Source organism: Gymnogyps californianus, chromosome Z (assembly GCF_018139145.2).
Source record: "Gymnogyps californianus isolate 813 chromosome Z, ASM1813914v2, whole genome shotgun sequence".
Classification (NCBI taxonomy): domain Eukaryota; kingdom Metazoa; phylum Chordata; class Aves; order Accipitriformes; family Cathartidae; genus Gymnogyps; species Gymnogyps californianus.
In genome coordinates, this window is record NC_059500.1 from 55,121,774 (window position 1) to 55,141,758 (window position 19,985).

Consider the following 19,985-nt stretch of genomic DNA (forward strand, 5'->3'; position numbering starts at 1 on the left):
ACTGCCTGTATAACTAATTGGATTCATGCCCACGGAGGCCTATGGACATACATTTCCTGAAAGAAAAGGTTTATTTTATTGCTTAATCACTTCAACTGTCATTAGGTAATGAACTACACTTTTACTTCAAGGTATTATTTTACTACTTCAATTTTATTATTCTTATTTTAACATGTATTGCATATGTTCTCTCCATCTTTGAAGATACTTCTATGGTATTTGAATGAGTTCTTAGTTTACATTCAGGACAGATCACAGTGGACCTCTCTACAGGAGACATTCCTGCCCTCTTGTCCCACGTATAAAAGGATTTTTGTGGAACTCATAGCACGAGGCCACATCTATTCAGCTAAATTATCTCTTTATTAGGAAAACACCAACACCACATTCTTCAAAATTACTGGAATTTTATTTGCCTCAGGCTTATGACTTGCAACCAAAGACATTGTGCAAAGAAAGCAAAGATTAAGTACACTTTAGGGAAAAGGTGATAATCCACATTGGTAACATAGAAGATCAGTCTGATGAAAGAAGCCATCCATTACACTATATAGATTGCAATATTCAATAGCATTTTTTTAACCCAACTTTTTTAATCAAGGAAAAAAAAGTTAAGCTGTTAAGTTTACAGTAGACATAAATTTGATACAATTCAAAAAGCATTTTTTGTGAAGATCATCAAGCGTAAAGTGGAAAAACGTATATGGGACAAGGTGGATGAAGGCTAACTACTGTACATTTATAAGCTATTAAACAAAGTTGCATATATGTACCACAGTGTAAAAAAACAATACAGAACAAACAAAAACTTTTAAAACTGCCTGATGAAAAATAAAATAACCAGTGGCTTTTAATGGCTTCTCCTGGTTATCAATGCTACAAAAGACTTTTTTTTTTTTGTCTTTCTGATGCCACTGAAAAACATCCTACCAAATGATCAAACCAGGCACAATCAAACCATTACCGAGTTAAAACCAGCCCATAGAAATATACTGTCAACCCACATTTTCCATCAAAAGCTTTTTTTTTTGTTGTTTTGTTTTTAAATCTTTTGAGGCCCATTTGGTCACAATATGTTACATTTTTTTCCTTTTTTACACCATGATATCATATGTTTGTCTGGCACTATCCTAAAGCTAATTTATAGAGAATGAGAATACAGAAACAACCCAATGTCTATTTGACAAAATGAATTCACTGGGTGTAAAATAGGAGAAGGGAGAAGAGAAGGGGAAGGGGTCAGTTCTGCCAAGAAAATAAACCCTATGGATCACTCATCATCACTTCCGCTTGCTTCCGACTGGTCCTAGAGGTAAGAGACACAAGACAAGTCAGAAATTCTTTGCCAGCTATTCTGTGGAATTTGTTAAAGAAGGAAAAAAAAAAAGTAAAGGAAGAAAAATGACAATTAAACTGACAAATCAAGATAGCCTTAAGAAAGGTAGTATGTCATCTAATATTTCTCTTTCATGACATTTCATTTAATTGCTGTAGACTTCTTCAGAGAAGGAAAGACACAGAGTCAGGAAACACCGGATCTTTCTTCCTACCCAGATATTTAGAAACAACTGAGGAGAGGTCTGTTTTCATTTGCTGCAATAATATTAGCACCCACCGGGAAAAAAAAAAATCAAGCTAAGAGTTTTTTGTCTGTGGACAACAGCAAACAGACAATGAGGTTTAAAGGTTCAATGAAAGTAGGAACAGCTCCAAAAAATAAGCTCCAAACTTCTTAGACTTCTTGTCTTTCAGCACTAGGACCAGATCTCATAAGCATACCCAGATACAGTTAACACCCCCGCCCAATTCTCTCAAGATGATCAACACAGATTAAAAATGTGCTTAAGCATGAATAGTTGAGAATTCTGACAGCAAGCAGGACAGGGTAGAGACGCAATCACTGCAACCACTGCCACAGTCTCAGTGAACAAAACTTACATTTTCATCTTGATCCTCATCACTATCATCATCACTCACGACAGGCTTGGCTTTTGCTCGGCTTTGCCTCTTCTTGCCTTTTCCTTTCTCCCGACTTTTTTCATCCTTCTTATTTAGCTTGATTTTGACTTTCACTGATTTTGCTGCAAAACGTTTAACAGCATACATGAATGTAACTTTCACTTAACAACTTTTAAATGCTGTCTCCATTCACAGAAATTCACCCCTGGTAGCAGCCTGAAAAGATACTCCCCTCTGTTCTTTATCTGGACTGTGGAACAATAAGGAGAGGTATTTGCTTTTATTTCTCTACTTCTTGATAGTTTTAACAATAATTTGTATTAAACTATGAAGAGTAACTTTAAGTTGACCATGTGCATGTTCTTTTCATTCTCAGAATGCATGCTGTCTACAGGTAGTACATGGTCCTGTGAGAAGATGCACATCTAAAAATATTTTCTTCCATGCACATAGAAATAGTTATCCTCTGTACAAACAGACTATTTTTTTATTTTAAACTACAGAAATGCTATGTGGAAGTGACTGGCAAATTTTGAGTTGACACCTTTCTGAAGAACATGTTAAATTCCTGATCCAGAATATTCACTCATTTCCAAATGAACTGCTAAAGTTGCATGCTTTGCACATCCGCATGACATACTTGGAAGAGTAGCTCAGGGCCAAGTACTACAGTTTCTGTAACCAGACAGATGGGGTAGCTGGAGAGTATGGGTAGATATATGGGGTGGCAGAAAGTGGAATGAAGGAATCCCTCCTTTTCCACTCTACCATGTTTCCAAGTCTGCAGGGACTGAATGAGTGTCACCTCCTGCTTCTGAAACAATCCAAGTTTCACTTAGTCCTTGTCACACTGAAGAATATTTGCAACATCTTCTCGTTCTTAATCAGGTGGTGAGCTTCATATGTCCCACCATGCCTGAAGGTTGACCACCCACGGATAAAGACTGTCTCTAGCCTTTCCAAGCACTTCTATTTATCAATAACATGAACAGGACCAGAAGGATTTATAAACACTCATGGCCAGTCAGATCTGCTTCCACAAAGCACCTCTGTGATTTGTTTCTGGCTTAAAAATACTTTACTATACTCTAACACATATAGCCAGAACATACAGCCAGAAGACTTAAGCTGAATGTTAACACCCAAAGCAGCAAACTTACTAAGTTACTTTCACCAATGAAAAATAGGACCTTATAATCAGTCTCCATGCAGAAACTGGAAAACCTCCCCTTCCATCCCCAGAGGTACTTTCTTTTCAGTACTTAGCAGGGGACTCACATTCTGATTCTGATTCTTCCTCTTCATCATCATCTTCATCATCATTGCTTTCATCCTCGCTTTCTTCTTCTTTGGCAATCTTCTGTCGTGCACTTTTGAACACAGACTGAAGAACAATGGAATCCTCATAGATCTACAGTATGAATACAAACCTACGTCAGAATTGTAAAGTCAAGCAATATCAAAAATTCACAGCATAGACATTAATTTCCAGTGCAAACCCACAGAGTATACGGCCTTTTCAAATACTAAGAATGCTTGTTGCATGAACTTTACAAGAAATGCCAACATTGATTTTCATGCTCTAAATGAAGAAATTTGTCAAGAGTGAGCCACAAAAATACAACTCTTAAAATGTATTACATCTAAAATGTCCAAAGTGTTTTTCTTATTATTTTTATTACAACAGAAACTATAGTGTATTTTCATTAGATTGTAACAGCCTTGAAAAACTGCCAAAGCAACAGACTTCAGCAGTAAGCACCTTAATTAAAAAATGTGTTATAGTCTAGCAATACAGTTGATAATGACAAATGGCTAACCCTCATGTTAATTATCCTTATTTTTTTCTGAAATCCAAAGTGGCTACAAGGAAAATAATTCATCCCAAGCAGCTCACTCCTTCCTTCCTTCCTCTCAGATCTAAAAAGACTGGAGGGGGGGTGGAATCAGTGCTTGTTCTAAACTTAGCACCTGTTCTCAAACATTCTGTAGCTTGCTAAGTATCTTGGGTACATCAGATTTTCTCTTTAACCTGAAGCATGAAGTGACTCTCAAGAGCGAAAGGACGACATTTGGCATGTAACACATTTCTCAAATTAACACAGTAAAAAATCTTGTCTTGTGGAGTATCTGGTCATTCATAATCACCTTAACAAATGAGCTTGTACATTTTGTTTTGTAAAACGTGAGAAGCCAAGCACTGCGCAATTCAGCACTAGATAATTAAGAGTAGTTAATAGAAGGGTACAGAGTCACAGATTGTATTTGGTTTTATCATCATCATCATCATCACTTGGAGTACCTTGGCTGTCATACTACTCCTCTGGCTAAATTACAGACTTTCTTGTATAAAGGGACAAGGGGTATTTGTGAGAAAGATAATGGAAGGTTTTTTGGCTGCCATTACACAATCTATATGTTAAAACCGATAAAACTGCTTTAATACTTTGCAGGTTCAACAAAACGAATTAGAAAAACTTTGTTCAGAATACTTTACATGAAATACGCAATCTCTCTTTTTTCACTTGACTGCCAAGTCCTTTTTAGAAAAACTGCCTCTCACTGCAGATTGTTCCCCATTCTGTAAGTACTGCTGTGCTTTTTGTTATGAGATGTTTGACTGCTCTTGACCATGGTAAAATTCTTGACATATATATATAATGATCATGAATGTTTTGAAAAGGTTTTTCTCCTATTGTCTTACAACGTTAGTGGGCTGTGAGACTCCACAGCTTCCTTCCTCAAAGTCAAACTATTATTGACTTTCTCTTATACCTATTTCTTTTCAAGTCAGCTATTGATAGAAGCCCCTGAGTTCCTCCTGATGACCATTTATTTTTCTTATGCATAGGCCTAGCATATTCCATTGTTCTTAGGAATAGCTCTTTCAACTAACCTTGCTGTCCTTTCTCAGACCAAACACTTTTCTAAGACAAAAACAATTAAGGACGTGTACAACATTATATTTTTTTAATGCCGGTCACTACATATTTAAGGTATCACTGTGACCCAGACTTTTAAACAGAATTTCCTAGGGAAATAAAAGGTTTTTAAAAACTATTTTAACTTTCTTAATGTAGAATTATTTGTAATATTCAGTATCTATTTTGATTCGGAAAACAACTGGGGCTGCTTCAGGAAAAGCTGTGCAAATCAAAGTGTTCTTATTTTGACCAAAATCCAATTCCAACAGGTTTCAAAAAAACACGCAGCAATGACAGTGGAACTTCCTTCAAAAAGGGAGAAGCAATGGCAACAGAACTTCATGACAAGTGACAACAGTCATGACAAATCTTCTGTTTCAATAGACACATACTATTTTTAATCCCTTACATGTCTGTGTTTCATTTGACCATTACAACATGAAAAACTTTTCAAATCGCTGAGGTTGCATTGAGGACAAAAGCCTCAAAACACAAAGTCTGTCTCTCCCTGAAAACCCTTCATAAGGTTCCAGCTCAGATGGAACTGCTTCGCTCCAAGGAAAAGCAGCATGCATCATACTAACAGAACAAACATGCAGAATTTCACTTGAAGTCACTGTGTACTTAAACAACTGCCTGAATTAGCCTTTTGGGTTTGGGTGCACACGCAAATAATCTGGTTTACTGAAGTGAACTGGTACGTCAGAGCAAAGGTGGACCCAAACTATTACAAAGAACATGAGGTAGCCTTAAAAACTGGGGGACTGCTGCAGAAGTGTCCCACAATTGACTGGAAATCAAAATGAATGGTATGAGAACTTACCAGAAAGAAACCTAAAAAAATCTTAGATACAAGTTATTTGGGCTTCATGCTAGAAAAAGTAATACTAGCTCTGGTAATTAATGTTGGTACATTGGAACGGAAAATAATACTGCAACACTCTGATACAGGCTGGGTTATTTCCAAACAGAGCAGCAGTATCTACTGAACATTTCTACCCACTCAGGATTATTCCTGTCAGTTCTACCACCTCTGCCTAACAAGAGACCAGTTTCCCATTAGCAACTTGAGTCATTCTGATGAGAATAATTTCATTATTTTTCCCATTTAGCTACTGATTTTTCTTTGCCTCTTTTTACCTCCTCTACCAACTTTTACCACTTTCTAAAGTCTCAGTGATAATTTTTCGTATTAGCTTTCCTTCCTGGTTTTTTTTTGCATTTGTTATCATTAGGTATTTATAGCTGTTTTACCGCTATGTGACAAAGCAGTAAACTGGCAATTTACATTTGGATATGTAGCAAAATTTTGTCCCATGCTTTCTATCACCATTAATTTTCTTATTAAAATATTTTTTTAGCTGATTTATTTATAGGTTGTTTCCTTATAACTGAAGACAGTAAAAATACTGCACGTACATACTACAGAAAACATTTTCTGTCTCTAGATAGCAAAAATAATCACAAAATTACGAGCTGTTTTCAACAATCCTTCATAATTAATTGCATGCTCATTTTCATTTTTAATTCTCAAATTTTATTGCAAACTCTCCAGTTTAGCTAAGGGTCATCAGTAATGTTTAGGAATTTGAAGGATGCATTAGTATTGGCAGCATCAGCCTTCAGCTTACTTTTACTTAGGTTTCTTTGAATATAATTTTTTTCCTCTTGCACATCACAGGAGTTGTCTTCATGTTCTCTGTTTCAATTTAATATTGTGTTTGCATCACACTATTTGGATCTCATCTATAAAAATAATCATCCAAGACTATGTTTCACCGTATTGTGAGACAACTTTCTTATCTGTCATCCAGATTTTGCAGTCTCTCCTTTTCTGTCAGTGTCCTGTTTTGAATTCACAGCCCTGAGTGCATTCATGTGTGTAAAACATCTGTTTGAGATGAGAGATTTTGCCTTCTAAACCTCTGAGACTCATCTGGGATTTATTATTACTGTCTCTTAAAACAGACACCAATCTTTCAACATTAAAAAAAAAAACAAAACCAAACAATTTACCAGAGGGTTCAGAGAGTACAAAGCTCCATACACAAAGCTTCACTGCTGGACAAACCTTGGATTTGTACCTTCCATTAGCAGAACTGAAGAGTTCACTATGAAGTATTACCTCAACATCCTGTCCTAAGCTGTAGTCTTACATCTGCTCCTTCTATCATCCAGTTTGGTAAACCCAAGCTGATGTGTCACTCTACACACACTGCCTTTTACCATAGATTCAAATAGTCTTACAGCAGCTCTAAACTACACACAGATCAGAAAAAAATGATCTCAGAATTAGAGTCAAAACCAATTTCTCCGCATCCACACACTGCAGCTGTGTCTAGTGAATTCTGGATGATTCTAAGAATCTGGGCATTCTTCTCTATTCAGAGTAAGAATTAAAACACAGACTTTATATACATAATATAATAATCCACAAGCACTGAAAACATTAGGTAGGGGAAACCTGTACATTTAACACAAAGTGGTTCATTCAGACCTGTGATCCCTCCAAATTGAATGTCTGAGCATTGTGACACAGCAACATGACATCTTTCTCCAAGTCTCCAAGACTCCGATACTTATGGTTGCGAATTCTTTCCTGTTGCATTTGTTGAGTAAATGAAGAGAAGTATGAATGGGCAGCAGTGCAGAAAGAAAAACAGCAGACAGGACACTGAATTAGTATTTGATTTCAACACGTTAAAAGCTTTCTCTTTAAAAATTTTACCTAAGCATCAAGGCAAGTATCTGTTTAAAACAAACAAAGAACGTCTTAAAATGTATTGTTCACATATTACTGAAAAAAATACACCAGGGTAACCGAGTAAAAATTAAGGAACTGCTGTGTGAACTGGAAGAGACAAAAGCAACACAAATGGGGCTCTTTTGGTAAAAGGAGTTCCAGTTTCTTCTTTCTAGCACAGAAACAAAATAAGCTATGACATGAATGAAAGTCATAGAGTTATGACATCACCTAACATGCAACAAGCTGCTTAAACCCCAACTGCCAAACTGTGTTTGGATCTGACCCGGCTGTTCCAAGATGTCATGCTAGTTTAGGGATGACTATATTCCCCTTGAACCATTAAGCCTTCGCAAACACTGTGTTTTTACCAAAGATGTGCTTACAAATTCACAATTAGGTCTTTGCAAAAAAGACACTGAGATGTCATCTCTGAAAGTGTCATTCATGTCACACTGCTAAGTTTTGATTTGACTTTGAAATTACAGTGATATATACTGCAATATGCACTAAACAGAATTCCTAACAAGGTGTGTTACAATGTTTAAAATCTTAGCCACAAATACAGGTACATGCAATATTCGTGTTGCTGTAATTTTAGTGACAACTTCATGCTCACCTTTCTGTATTACAAAAAAAAATAGAGGCATCTCCACTTCCAAGAAAGATTCTTACCTTTATCTTTTTGAAGTCCACTGGTTTCCTAATCAATTCATAATATTCTGGTAATTCTTTCCTAGATGGGAGCTGAATGAAGACTTCACTTAGCTGCCGTCCTGAACTGTTAAGAAAAACAAACCCATAATGCAAAGAATTACAACTTTCTCACAAACACACACACACACACACAATCTAATCATAAGAAAAAAATAAAAATAAAAAATTGAAATCACAATTTTTTCTTTCAAAGAATTAGAAACTGAACCCTGCTCTGATATTTTCATTTGGCACAGATAATTAATTTACAACTTAAAACATATCTTTTGTGCTGTTGTCCTAACATATCACCATCATTATAGGATCATATGTGCAGGAGGCTTTATGGAAGCAGGATCTGGATTTGAATCTGAATTCTGTAGTGGTTTGCCGAGTACAGTCTTATCCTTTTCTCAGTTTCGTTTTATAATTTTTAGCAAGTGTCCCTCCTGTCACTATAAGTTTATCTTCTTCTTGGTCATTTTATAGTTGTTTTGTACCTCCTCATCATAGCAAACCATTTGTTCATACTGATTTCCATTATATCAGATGCTGATTGCTATCAGACTAACTAGATGTTAAAACAAAAAGAATTATTAACTTCCATTAATGACTGTTAGGTTTCTGGGAAGATCATTGTAACTGTATTGAAAATCACTACTGCCATTTGTACTTCAGTCATCTGAAATAAAGTGATGGGTTATCTAAAAACGTTTCATACTCTAGGAACATTGCCTATCGCTTACAGCTGTTCAGAATTTCTAAGATTTCCAGATTTCCCATTGTTCATCCTTTATTAATAGCTATTTTAACACTTCCAAATTGAGGTTTTTTTCCAATCTTCTTATTTGTGGCTTTCCAAATAATACATGGCTGTAAGTCACCTGGAGAGGAAATGTGTTGATGGCACTTATGGGCTAAGTCTCCCCGTGCCCCCCCCCCCCCGCCATGTGCGTGTCATTTTTCTCACAAAGTAGCAGAAAAAGCTCTGCTGAGAGGAACTGTAATTCACTGAACACAGCATTCACAAGCATTTCCCAGCCCACATTCACATGCTTCCTTCTCTCACAGCTACTCCAAAAAGGTCCTGTTTTCTCATTTGCATCTTCGGATGGTAACTCAGGGATGCCAAACCTTCATAGCAGTTGGGCAAGAAGGCTGCCAAGTCCTGGTCTCCACCTGAGCTGCTCTCTTGCAGTCACCCTCCACAGTGGTGTGGGATCTCGTAAGACACATTAAACTAATACTGAATCGAAGGTTAACTGAGGCAATTCTGCCATGGAGGATAAGGATGATAAAAAGCACAGAATAGCTCTGCCCTTTATGAAAAGTCATGAATGCCCACTATATCTTAGGTATTTCTTAACGCCTGAAATAGCATCAGAATTTGAGGAGATACTATTTTTCTTATGGACCTGATATACCAATGAACAAGTAGGAATAAACAGAATTTCCTCATTTCCTAAGTAGCTGTTGTTCACCTAATCCAAGATTTCTTATTGTTCTTGGTTTAGTCCTGGGACACTGCTGCTCCTTATATGCCTTGCATCAGAGAGGACAATGACGTAAACGTTCTAATTGCAGCTTGCTAATCAGTGTTGTTCAACCAATATCCTGGGTGCCAACTGGCAGCTAGAGTATTCCTCCATCCAATACAAACCTAGAAACCAAAAGCCTCTGTCTCATCCTGACAACTTTTGTCTGACTTGCAGCAGCAGAAGCCATTCCCCTTGCCTGCTTAGTGGTAACTGCCAGGCTGCCTCCTACATTACAGCAAGATTATGGCACATGCATGAACGCACTGCTGGGTGCTGCTGCTGCACAGTGAGACAAGGAGGCATACTGTGCATCTCTGTCAGGGAAGGTGAGAGTGAAGTCTGTCTACCCCACACAGCTTTTAGGGTAGATACCTCGAAAGACCACCTGCACCTCACACTCCGAGCAGTTACTAGCAATTTCACCCAACAGATCTCATTTATTTGGGAAGCACCCTGTTACTGAAATAGAAGAAATCATAAAATGACCAGATAATTGCCATTCCAAGTCTTAGTCTCTCCTGCCAGCAAATAATTGTGAAACTCAGGCCACTGCACCTCCCATCCCCTTTAGTACTGATTCACACCAAAGAGACAAACTCATTACTTTCGTACTTCCCCTGTCAAAGTGGGAGGTGTTTATACTATGGATTTAAAAGCACCAATCTTGTTAATGATCTACGTCAGTGACTATGTCATGCCACATGACAGAACTTGTCTTCTTCTCAGACTCCCCTCTCAAAGAGAAACTGGAAGCAATACAGGAAAGCAATGCATTGAGTACACACTACACAACTGACTAAATTAACATGTGTTTCTACTTCTTTGCAAATTGAGGACTGTGGGTTTTTTTTGTTAATAAAGAGAAGTGTTGAGCACTCACAGCTGCAACTGAGATCAATGAAATTTGTTCTGAACCTATAGAACACTAAGTACTCTGAGAAATCAGATCTCTGGTGCCCAAACGGTATCCTAAAATTTAAGTTTCTATTCCTCATTTGTAAAATGAGAATAAAATGTTGTGAAAAAAGTTCTATCTGCAAAACATTCAGACTCCTTATGACCCTTATAAAGAAGCCCAGGGGGAATTCAGCCATTCATTAAGTGATCAGTGCCCGCCTTGTATATGCAAGGCACTGGTCCTGTGGAAAAGCAAAGCAAAGCAAAGCAAAGCAGTACACTGTCGTGCCATTACACAGCATACTGTAACGCACCTTCCTGAGGGAATCACATTAGGTTTCCTCCTTTCTTCTGTTATATCCCATTTTTCTGTGGGCTTGACTTCACAAACTTAATAAAGTTATATTAATAAATCTGTGCAATATACTGATATATGATATAGATGTAAGCTAATCCTTTAAAACGTGTAAAAAGCTGCTTTCAAAACTTTGTGCAGTATGAATCTGGATTTGCTATGCAGAAGGACTGAGTTATTGCTGTATTTTAAACTTTGGCAGCTTTCTTTTAACAGAAATCTGTTTGAGAAAAATTACTAAACCACTGATGCTGGTGTTGCTTCAACTATGCTTCAGAGTCTAACAACAAATAGAATGATTTAAGTATAAAGGAAACAGCTACTAATAATCTAATTTTGATCAAATTTTAAAACATTTAGTATATTTGTCCTATTAAAAAAGCTCCTGATGATTATAGAGCTTTTTATCTCATTGTTATATTTTCTCCTCTTTTTACATACACACATCCACCTTTATATTGTATCTTATATTAAAAATATAACAGTAGTAAATTATTGAACAGCAATATCCTATTTCCAAGATATAAATCTAGCCAACTGTGATTTGTTCACATCTTCTATTAAACTGAGAATGCTGTACAAAACCTTCAAGCTTTTGCTTGATATAATTAATTGCTGAGAATCATTTAAGGCTCTGAAAGAAAAAGCATTAAGGGCATGAAATATGCAACAGACAAAAGACTAGTGCCTGATTTTGTCTACTCAGATCAATAACAGCTTATTCTGTTCGATCATTTTTATAGAACCTCCTCTCACAAAGAAATATTATCTTCTGCTCCCTTTGTATATGTGCACCTATACTGTAAATGAATGTGATCTTTTCTTACATAATCTCAAATGGCTGTGTTGTGGATACAACAGGAGAAAATTACTAATTATTAATGCAACTCTGATTTTAATCCCTGTCCCCACTTTTGTAATTAGAAAATAATAACCACAACAACTACCACATAAAAATCATGCGCAGTAAAAATCACTTATGGTTGCCTAGCAACTAGCAGGATACGTGCTGAAGGGAAGAAGGACCAGAATAAATTAAAAGACCCAACTGCAAAAGAACTGTGAGTGACAGTTCACTGCTACTGCATCAGCACAACATGCTAGTCCTATGCACGCTCACATAAAAAATATTTGCATGCTGTGTGAGTTAAAAATTATTAAGCAATACTGCTAATCTTTTAAATATTTTTGCTTAGAAAAATATTTGTGCTCAATGTTTCTGATTTTCTCTCATTTCTGTCAAACTGCTTACAGGGTGCATACAAGCATATATTTCCACCCATTTAGTCAGTATTATCTTCAGTGGAATTAAATGCAGGAACAATTAGGCCTCATTTGTAGGAGGCTCCTTTTATATTTGTTTTCCCTGGCAGTATGCAGTCAGAAGCAAGCCGCCACTGACCTGTCGAAAGTATCACTACTATCAATACCCTTTCTCCTTTGGAATCAAAAGGAGACACAACCATGAAGCTGAAACTGCAAGACATTCTTGTATTTCTGGCAAATTTGACACTTTTTAACAAATACTGAAATTCAATTTATAGTGGGTAGAATGAAGAGTCCTGCACGCTTGCCCTAGTCAGAGCACTCACAACCAGAACCATAGTGTGCAAATTACAGCTCCTAATCAAATGCAACTCACAAGGATGCTCTTTAAAAAAAATCACGTGTGGGGGAGGAGAATTAAAAGAGCTTACATAGAGAGGTGGTTCCTCTGTATTTAACAACTTCCAACAGTAACCCAGCTATGTAGGGAGATGATTAATTTTCGTTAAATGTATTTAATGGTTCTTCCTTTTTGGAACTGACTGCAGTAATACATGGTGGACCTGTCCCCATCACTGAAATGGAAGTGGGTAAAAATACTATAATTCCTGTTTTTGACATATGGCTATGTACTCCATAACTTTGGCTTGGCTATAAATAAGAATTATTTGCTTTGTGTGTTTGAATACTCAAGCGTACCACTTGGCATAATTAATTACTAGTTAGATTAGTAATGGCTCATTACATTAGTCACTATTTTACAACACTTAAAAACTGGCAACTTGAGAAAACAGCTGGAAAGAGTCTGAATAAAATTCATTTCACATACAGAGAAAAATACTCTGTCCCTGAGCTATGTTCTGTCAAAAATTAGAATACTATGGGCATGAATTTAAACATTTTGGCTTTAATGATGCAGTGATCAAAATACTAAGCACCACAGACAGACAAAGTCTCTTGCCAAGTAGGAAACATGGACAGGGCGCAACAAGCCCACCCTCCAATTTTCTTATCAGCTTTATTAAAATGTGGTCAACAGCCACCTGCTATGGGGAGGAGGCTTTGTGAAGTTAACTGGTACACCATGCAAGTCCTTACTTTAAGTCTCATGAACAGAGCAGAGAGCAGGTAGATCACAAATGAAAATCACTGTATGCAACAGAGCTATCAGCATCCTGGGACTCTTGAAGTCAGCTGTTGCTATCTAAACAAAGCTAATGCAAACTAGCAGTAGCATCAAACTGGCACCCAGACAGGAAACATCAAACTCTGATGCAAGGCAGAAAAGGACAGTGGATTTGTAGGGAAGCTAAAGGATTACAAGGTATGAAGTATCACTCTTTTTCTCCACTTAACAATCAGGAAAGGGAAGGTACACTTACAGCTTGTCTTCTTCTGAAATAAAAAATAAAGCAAAACCTTCAAAGGAGGAAAAAGATAGTTTGGGGGACTAAGCCTGCATGTGCATGATGCCAAATCAGCAGCTAGGACTCCAATTCAGCATACAAATTCTTTATTCTGAAAAGAACATCTCTCTCCCACAAAACTGTCCCTGCTTTCAAAAGGCTAAAGCATTTAAACTGGACATATAAACTAATTTTGCTTTCTGAAAATATAACATATGTATTACACATAAGATTCTATGATCATCCATTTCTATGGGCATTCCTAAATTTAGAGGGACGAAAAGACAGGTTAAAAGCATCGGAACTGGAAAAAAGTGTGACAATAATGCTGGACTGATGCATTTCAACTTGCTCTCTTCTAAATAGGTGTTTTACACTGCAATATTAGAACAAAGTACAAGGCTGCAAAGGCACCTACATCTTAGTTTAAGGGATAATTGCAACCAAATCCCAGATTAAAATGTATTATTGCAAATGGAATCTGTAAAGATGATGCATATACTTTACACTGAAGAATCAGGATCAACTGTGTAACTGGAAAGGTGTTTCCAGGTCCCTGAATCTAGGGCCTTGGTGTTGTAAATAATCATAGAAAGGTTTTTTAATGAAGGAACAAAGCCCAAATCTATCCAGGTATTTCTGCCCCACTATTCCATATGGAAAGGTTCCAGAATTCTTAGTTATCAACTTGAATGTATTCATGAATGTTTACACTCATATAACCTTGTGATCACCACCCTGTATTTTACATATTTCTACCCTCTCCCTGTGTTTATGCTTCCCTTCTTTCCCAGGTGAATTTACTGACAGCATTCATCTCCCCTCTCAGATTGTGCTGTGTTTGGATAAACAAACGAACCTGTTTCCTCTTGCAAGACTCTCCCATGCTACTTATCATTGAAATAACTATTTACACTTGTCTCAGTGTAAACCAATCTTTCATGTATGGAAAAGTGTTCAAGTACTATATACAGCAACTCAGAAGCATTAATGGTGTAACATATAATGAGTATTTCCTCATCCACACAGGCAATACTGTCAGGGCCAGGCTCCTATTTTCTTACGGCTGGGCAATACTGATGGCTTGTAGTTAGCTTTGATCAATAATTTCTTTGCCCAGTTCATTCTTTTTCTGTCAGTTCCACATGATGAGCTTCCAACTCAATGAAGGTTTCCTATTTTTAGTCTGCAAGTACCTTATAATGCACTCTGAGGTACTGTATTTCATGCCAGTTCTTTTACCCCAGACTTAACTGTGTTCAGTCCTCCACGAATACCATCACCATATTGATATTTTAAAACTTTATGCTTTGGCTAGGACACTCCTCATTTTTTAATATATATCATTAATATATTATGATCTATGTCAACACCAATTCTTCAAGAACTTCCGTGGTATCTTCTTTCCAGTTTAATAGTTCCTTTTTTATAGGGCCTTCAGTTACATCTTTTTCCTTGTTTTCACTCAGATTAGAGAGGTCACTCATTAGACGTCCTCTTTCTTTCATATTAGCTTATAATTTTCATGTGGTACTCTAAGAAATGCTTTACCAAAGTCATAAAATCGTAGAATGGTTTGGGTTGGAAGGGACCTTTGAAGATAATCTAGTCCAACCTCCCTGTCGTGTGTGGGCAGGGACATCTTCCACTAGATCAGGTGACTAGAAATCAGAGGATTCTGACCATCTTTTCTATCTTACTTTTGCTTCATTACAGATTTATTCTCCATTCTAAGCCACTACAGACGAAACCTAGGTTAACTCAGCTTCACTTATGATGGCAAAGCAGTGTAGAAGAGAAAAAAAGGCTCTGCATCTGTACTGCTCTCTATCTATGATACTGCTCTGTATCTACAGTTGGCAACACGTTTTATGGTTTGATACTTAAAACTGAGTAATAAGAGCACAGGTGCAGTTTAAAAAGGTAGCAGTGAATCCCCCAAGCATTTTTACTTCTTAACGATTTGGAGCACTTACCCCACAGTTCTTCAAATTGAGGTACAACTATTTGTTTCAAGATTAACAAAGATAAATACAAAGGTATAATAAAGAAATGCCTATCAACACAAAGAAAAGCTTAAAGCATATCATCCAATACTGGAATCCGAAGCACAGCAGCCTGCAAGAAGCAAGTATTGTCAACTTGACAAGGACCTCAACAGCTCTCACACCAAACGAGTCCAAACAGTCTGAGTTGAACATTTTAACAGTGCCTCACATCTCTGTCCTTTTTCTCCTTTTTTACTGTTTCCTTTATTACATGGGAGACACTCCAAGTACCAGAAATCCAGGAAACTAATGCAGTTAGGCTGCCAGTCAAGTCAAATCTCAGCATAAACACTGAAGTTTTCTCTCCTTCGGTGTGTTCCTTGTTCTCTAGAAAGATCCAAAGAAACTCAGCTTGTAGCTATAAATTGCTCTGTAAGAACTATTAAACTTATCGTTAATGGAATACTTTATTAAAATCGGTATCATGCTGGGATGTGAGATAGGAATTAAAGGAAACATGAGAGTTGCTATACAGTACTGCATGAAAGAGGAAAATCTAAAGAAAAAGCCTGAATTTGCACTGAGGACATGACAGACATAAACAGTAATTTGACCTCAATGCTAACTTCCACTGTCTTGCATGGAGTTCTTTAACTGGGGTTTGCAAGTAGCTGCATATCTACCTCTGAATTTCCTTTTCAAAGAATCATATGCTGCATTTCTCTACACTGAACATCTACCTCAAATGTTGCCAATTTCTCTGTTTAATCTTATTTTGACCTTTATATAATAATTGTGTAGCTCAAACTTCAGTTTACTAGAGCTTATTGCTTGTATTCTTGTAGCATCTAGCTTTCCTAGACACAGGCAAGCCAGCCTATTTTGTTGGATGCTTTTTACATAAGGAAGGATTGTACTTGTCCCCAAATGCCTACAACAGAAGTCAAATACAAGACAACTAGGAAAGTATTTGGAGACTCCTTCCCTGCATCAACATCATACAAAATCGCCACACAAAAGCAGCCAATTGGTACTCCAGATTTTTGTGGGCACCATGGAAAAATGTTTTTTTAAAAAGAAAGATTTTAACAAGAACAGAGAAGTGGTTCTGTATTTACAAGGAGCTCTTCTCAAAAGCAAGGGGAAACATGAGATAAAGCACACAGATTTATTAGTTTAGCTACGCATTCTCTTGATTTTTTGCCTGCTGGCTTATTAACTGCAACAAAACTTAGTAAACATTGTAGAATTGGTTTTGACAAAGTAACTCAAGCCAAAGTCAGTAAGATTTTGGATGGGTATCACCTGACCACCGTTTTGGACACAATCAGCTCTCTGTCATCCAGATCAGCCCTCTGGACTTCCATAAAATAGAGATGAAACATCTATTAGCACTGAAAATTTAAGCTAAAGACAAAGATGATTTCAAGCATTCAAATACTAAATACATGAAAAACCTTTTTTCTCCCCAGATGAAGCTCATGGCCTACTTTTCTTGCAATTAACCTGTCCCACTATACTTGCCCCAATTGCCTTCACAGACACAAAAGCCCAGAGCTGAACAAACATGAACCCCCAACAAAGCTGAAGGGTTCCAATGCCTAAAAACCCACTTAATTCTAAAGCTGCAAATCCTGAAAATGTTCACTGAACTCTAGAACAACCTTAACCTCAAAGATTTTAAGATATTAAAGTTTCCTGATGCCTAAATTTGCAATTCTGTTCTGTCCCAACTTTCATAGGATTGGGTGGTTTGATGCTAACTCACAAAAAAATCAGAATACAGGAACTTGGAACTCATCTGCATAGCTCATTGGACTGAAGAGCTCAGTTTAACAGGCATTTTTAATTCCTAACAGAACAGAGCTCCATACACTTTCTAAAGTGGGAACCAATTCTGTCTTGCATAAATGTGGGCTCCTGGGAGAGGGAATAGTATGCCTTGTCACTACATAATAGCACAGTCGTTAACTTGTTTGACAGAGATCAGATATGAACTTCCCGGGGCACAAGCGACAGGCAAAAATCTTTAACTTCCTCAGTAACTAACAGTTACTATCAGTAGCTATCCCCTACTAGAGGCGAGCGGAAGTACCTTTGCTTGCTATTTTAAAAATGAGAAGTAAGCATCCTGATCAGAAGTGCTTGGCTTCAGGAGAAGGCTCAAGGCCAGGGATCCAAAATGAAGAGATACTTCCCTGCAGCCCTGACTGGAATACCTGAACTTTAAACACTTCTCCCTTCTCAGCTATTCTGTTAGTTGAGAGTCACAGCAAGCTGAATACACTGAGTTTGTAGTCAGCTTCCTGCCCATCATGTTCATTGCTGTGAATCCTGTTCCAATGCAATAAACTTTTCGACTAGAGAGAGCCCACAGGTCACAGAATGCTTCATTTCAACAGTTACATGCCAAAGAAGTCAGGCATCACAGCTCTGTATGCTTCACCAGATACCGCCCAAGTTAACCTCGTACAGGCAGACCAAGAACAGTAGCTGCAAAAAAGGAAGAAGTGCAACTTGCCATTTGAAGTCACAGACTGAAAGTTGTTTACATGCAAAAATCACATTGTTACACTTGTGTGGGTCACCTAATGCAAATACTTCTTGATTTTCTCTGAATGCATTTAATATTCATTTAGCTTATAATTGCCCCTTATATGATTTAAGTAATTCAATGTACAGCAAAGAAGGGATAAGTACACAAGGCGGCTTTACTGATTTTGGGGAAATAGAAGTTGAGTTAAAAAACAACTTTCTCAAACAAGTCTGATTCAAAGATGCTATTAACTAATTCTCAGTTTCTTCCTCATGAAGCATAGATGATTTTCAGTTTGAAAACCTGCAAAACAGAAGTCTTCAAATAACATTTCAGATTAGAAGCGTTATTTTTTCTAAGGTCCAGCTATTTAGCATTTTGTTATGCTGAAAATAGGGATTTCTTGACAAACAGGCTTCCATCTCAGCTATGGACAACATACTATGCTCAGTATTTCTACAGTTTTTCCTGTGGCAGCTTAGAGGCTCATGATATGAGCCCTACATTTTTTGGGCAGTCTTTCAGGTCATGGCGAGACCCATGTTAGCTTGCATTAATAGATCTGTAGCTACGTAGTTGAAAAGATTAATCTTAACAGACGCTGCACCACTAAACTGAAAGAAAATCCCGCTCAAGATAAATGTTCTTAAGTACACCTCCTGAGCAGAATGACTTCATTTCTAAGCAGGAGTTCTATGCCTATTTTTTGTATTTGTGTTTCAACAACTTTCTATCAGATGGGTCTTTAAAAAACCCTCTACAAAGAGTGAGACTCACAGGATCAGGCCCTAAGTGGAATTACTTTTCAGAAATGCCGTGTCAGCAAATCATTCTAAAGATGGAAAACAAAAATGAAGCTGTTAAAAAACATAAAGAGACCTATCAACAGAGAGGGAGAGACCACATGCAACAGAGACAGACCATCTCCAAGCTCACCTATCCTTGTAGTTTATCACAGTATCAATGATAGCATTCATTTGTTTTGTCAGTTTGGGTGGGTTGGGTGACAACTTCTCTGCAGGAGGTCTGCCTCTTCTTTTCTTTGCTTTCTCTCCATCCTCTTTCCCAGAATCTTTATCCACATTTCTTCGTCTCTTCCGTTTTTTAAGCCGGACTTCCTCTTCCATTTCTTCCAAATTGCCGTCTTCAATTGCCTGACAACCATGGATTCAAAAAGTATGATTTTTAAACAAAAGAGATATTGCAAAGGGAAGTAACTAACTGTATTTAAAAACAAAAATGCAACCCCACAGGATGCAGATAATTCAACTCAAAATGTTCATCTTATTTATAAACAAGAGTACAACAAGAAATTGAGTTACTGGCAATCAAAGAGACACTAAACATTAATTTTTTCTAAGAATCTCACTATCATCTAAATAGATGTGTGTTTATCTGAACCTTGAATTCCACACCAACTCACAGTTTCACACACAATAATGGCCTGTGGTACTGTGTCACTAAGTGTACAACAAATGCTCATTTGTTCACATCAGTGGCAGTTCTGGCTTATGTAGTTCCATGCGAAACAGACTTTGATACCGCATGTTTTCAAACAGGACAGTCTAAACTGCGCTCGGCTCCCAAAGCCAGATCACACACAGTTCTTTGTGCACACAAACAACACACAGATACTTTATGCAGTAATGAGTCAACTTCTCTTCCAAATAGTTTAAG

General features: G+C 37.3%; 1 protein-coding gene across 3 annotated transcripts in view; it reads right to left on the reverse strand.

The window, feature by feature from the left end:
• Positions 1–387: 387 nt before the first annotated feature.
• SMARCA2 (SWI/SNF related, matrix associated, actin dependent regulator of chromatin, subfamily a, member 2) overlaps positions 388–19,985 on the reverse strand; it is a 122,112-nt gene continuing 102,514 nt past the window's right edge. For 2 of the 3 annotated variants that reach the window (XM_050912489.1, XM_050912491.1), the window contains 6 exons: positions 19,245–19,462; positions 8,302–8,407; positions 7,381–7,482; positions 3,238–3,370; positions 1,939–2,081; positions 388–1,306 (listed from right to left, as the gene is read on the reverse strand). In XM_050912489.1, coding sequence (XP_050768446.1) covers positions 1,271–1,306; positions 1,939–2,081; positions 3,238–3,370; positions 7,381–7,482; positions 8,302–8,407; positions 19,245–19,462 — 738 coding nt within the window. In that variant the 3' untranslated portion in view covers positions 388–1,270. Of the gene's footprint in view, positions 1,307–1,938; positions 2,082–3,237; positions 3,371–7,380; positions 7,483–8,301; positions 8,408–13,421; positions 13,425–19,244; positions 19,463–19,985 lie in introns of all 3 variants that reach the window. The other variant, XM_050912490.1, reaches the window with a different exon arrangement.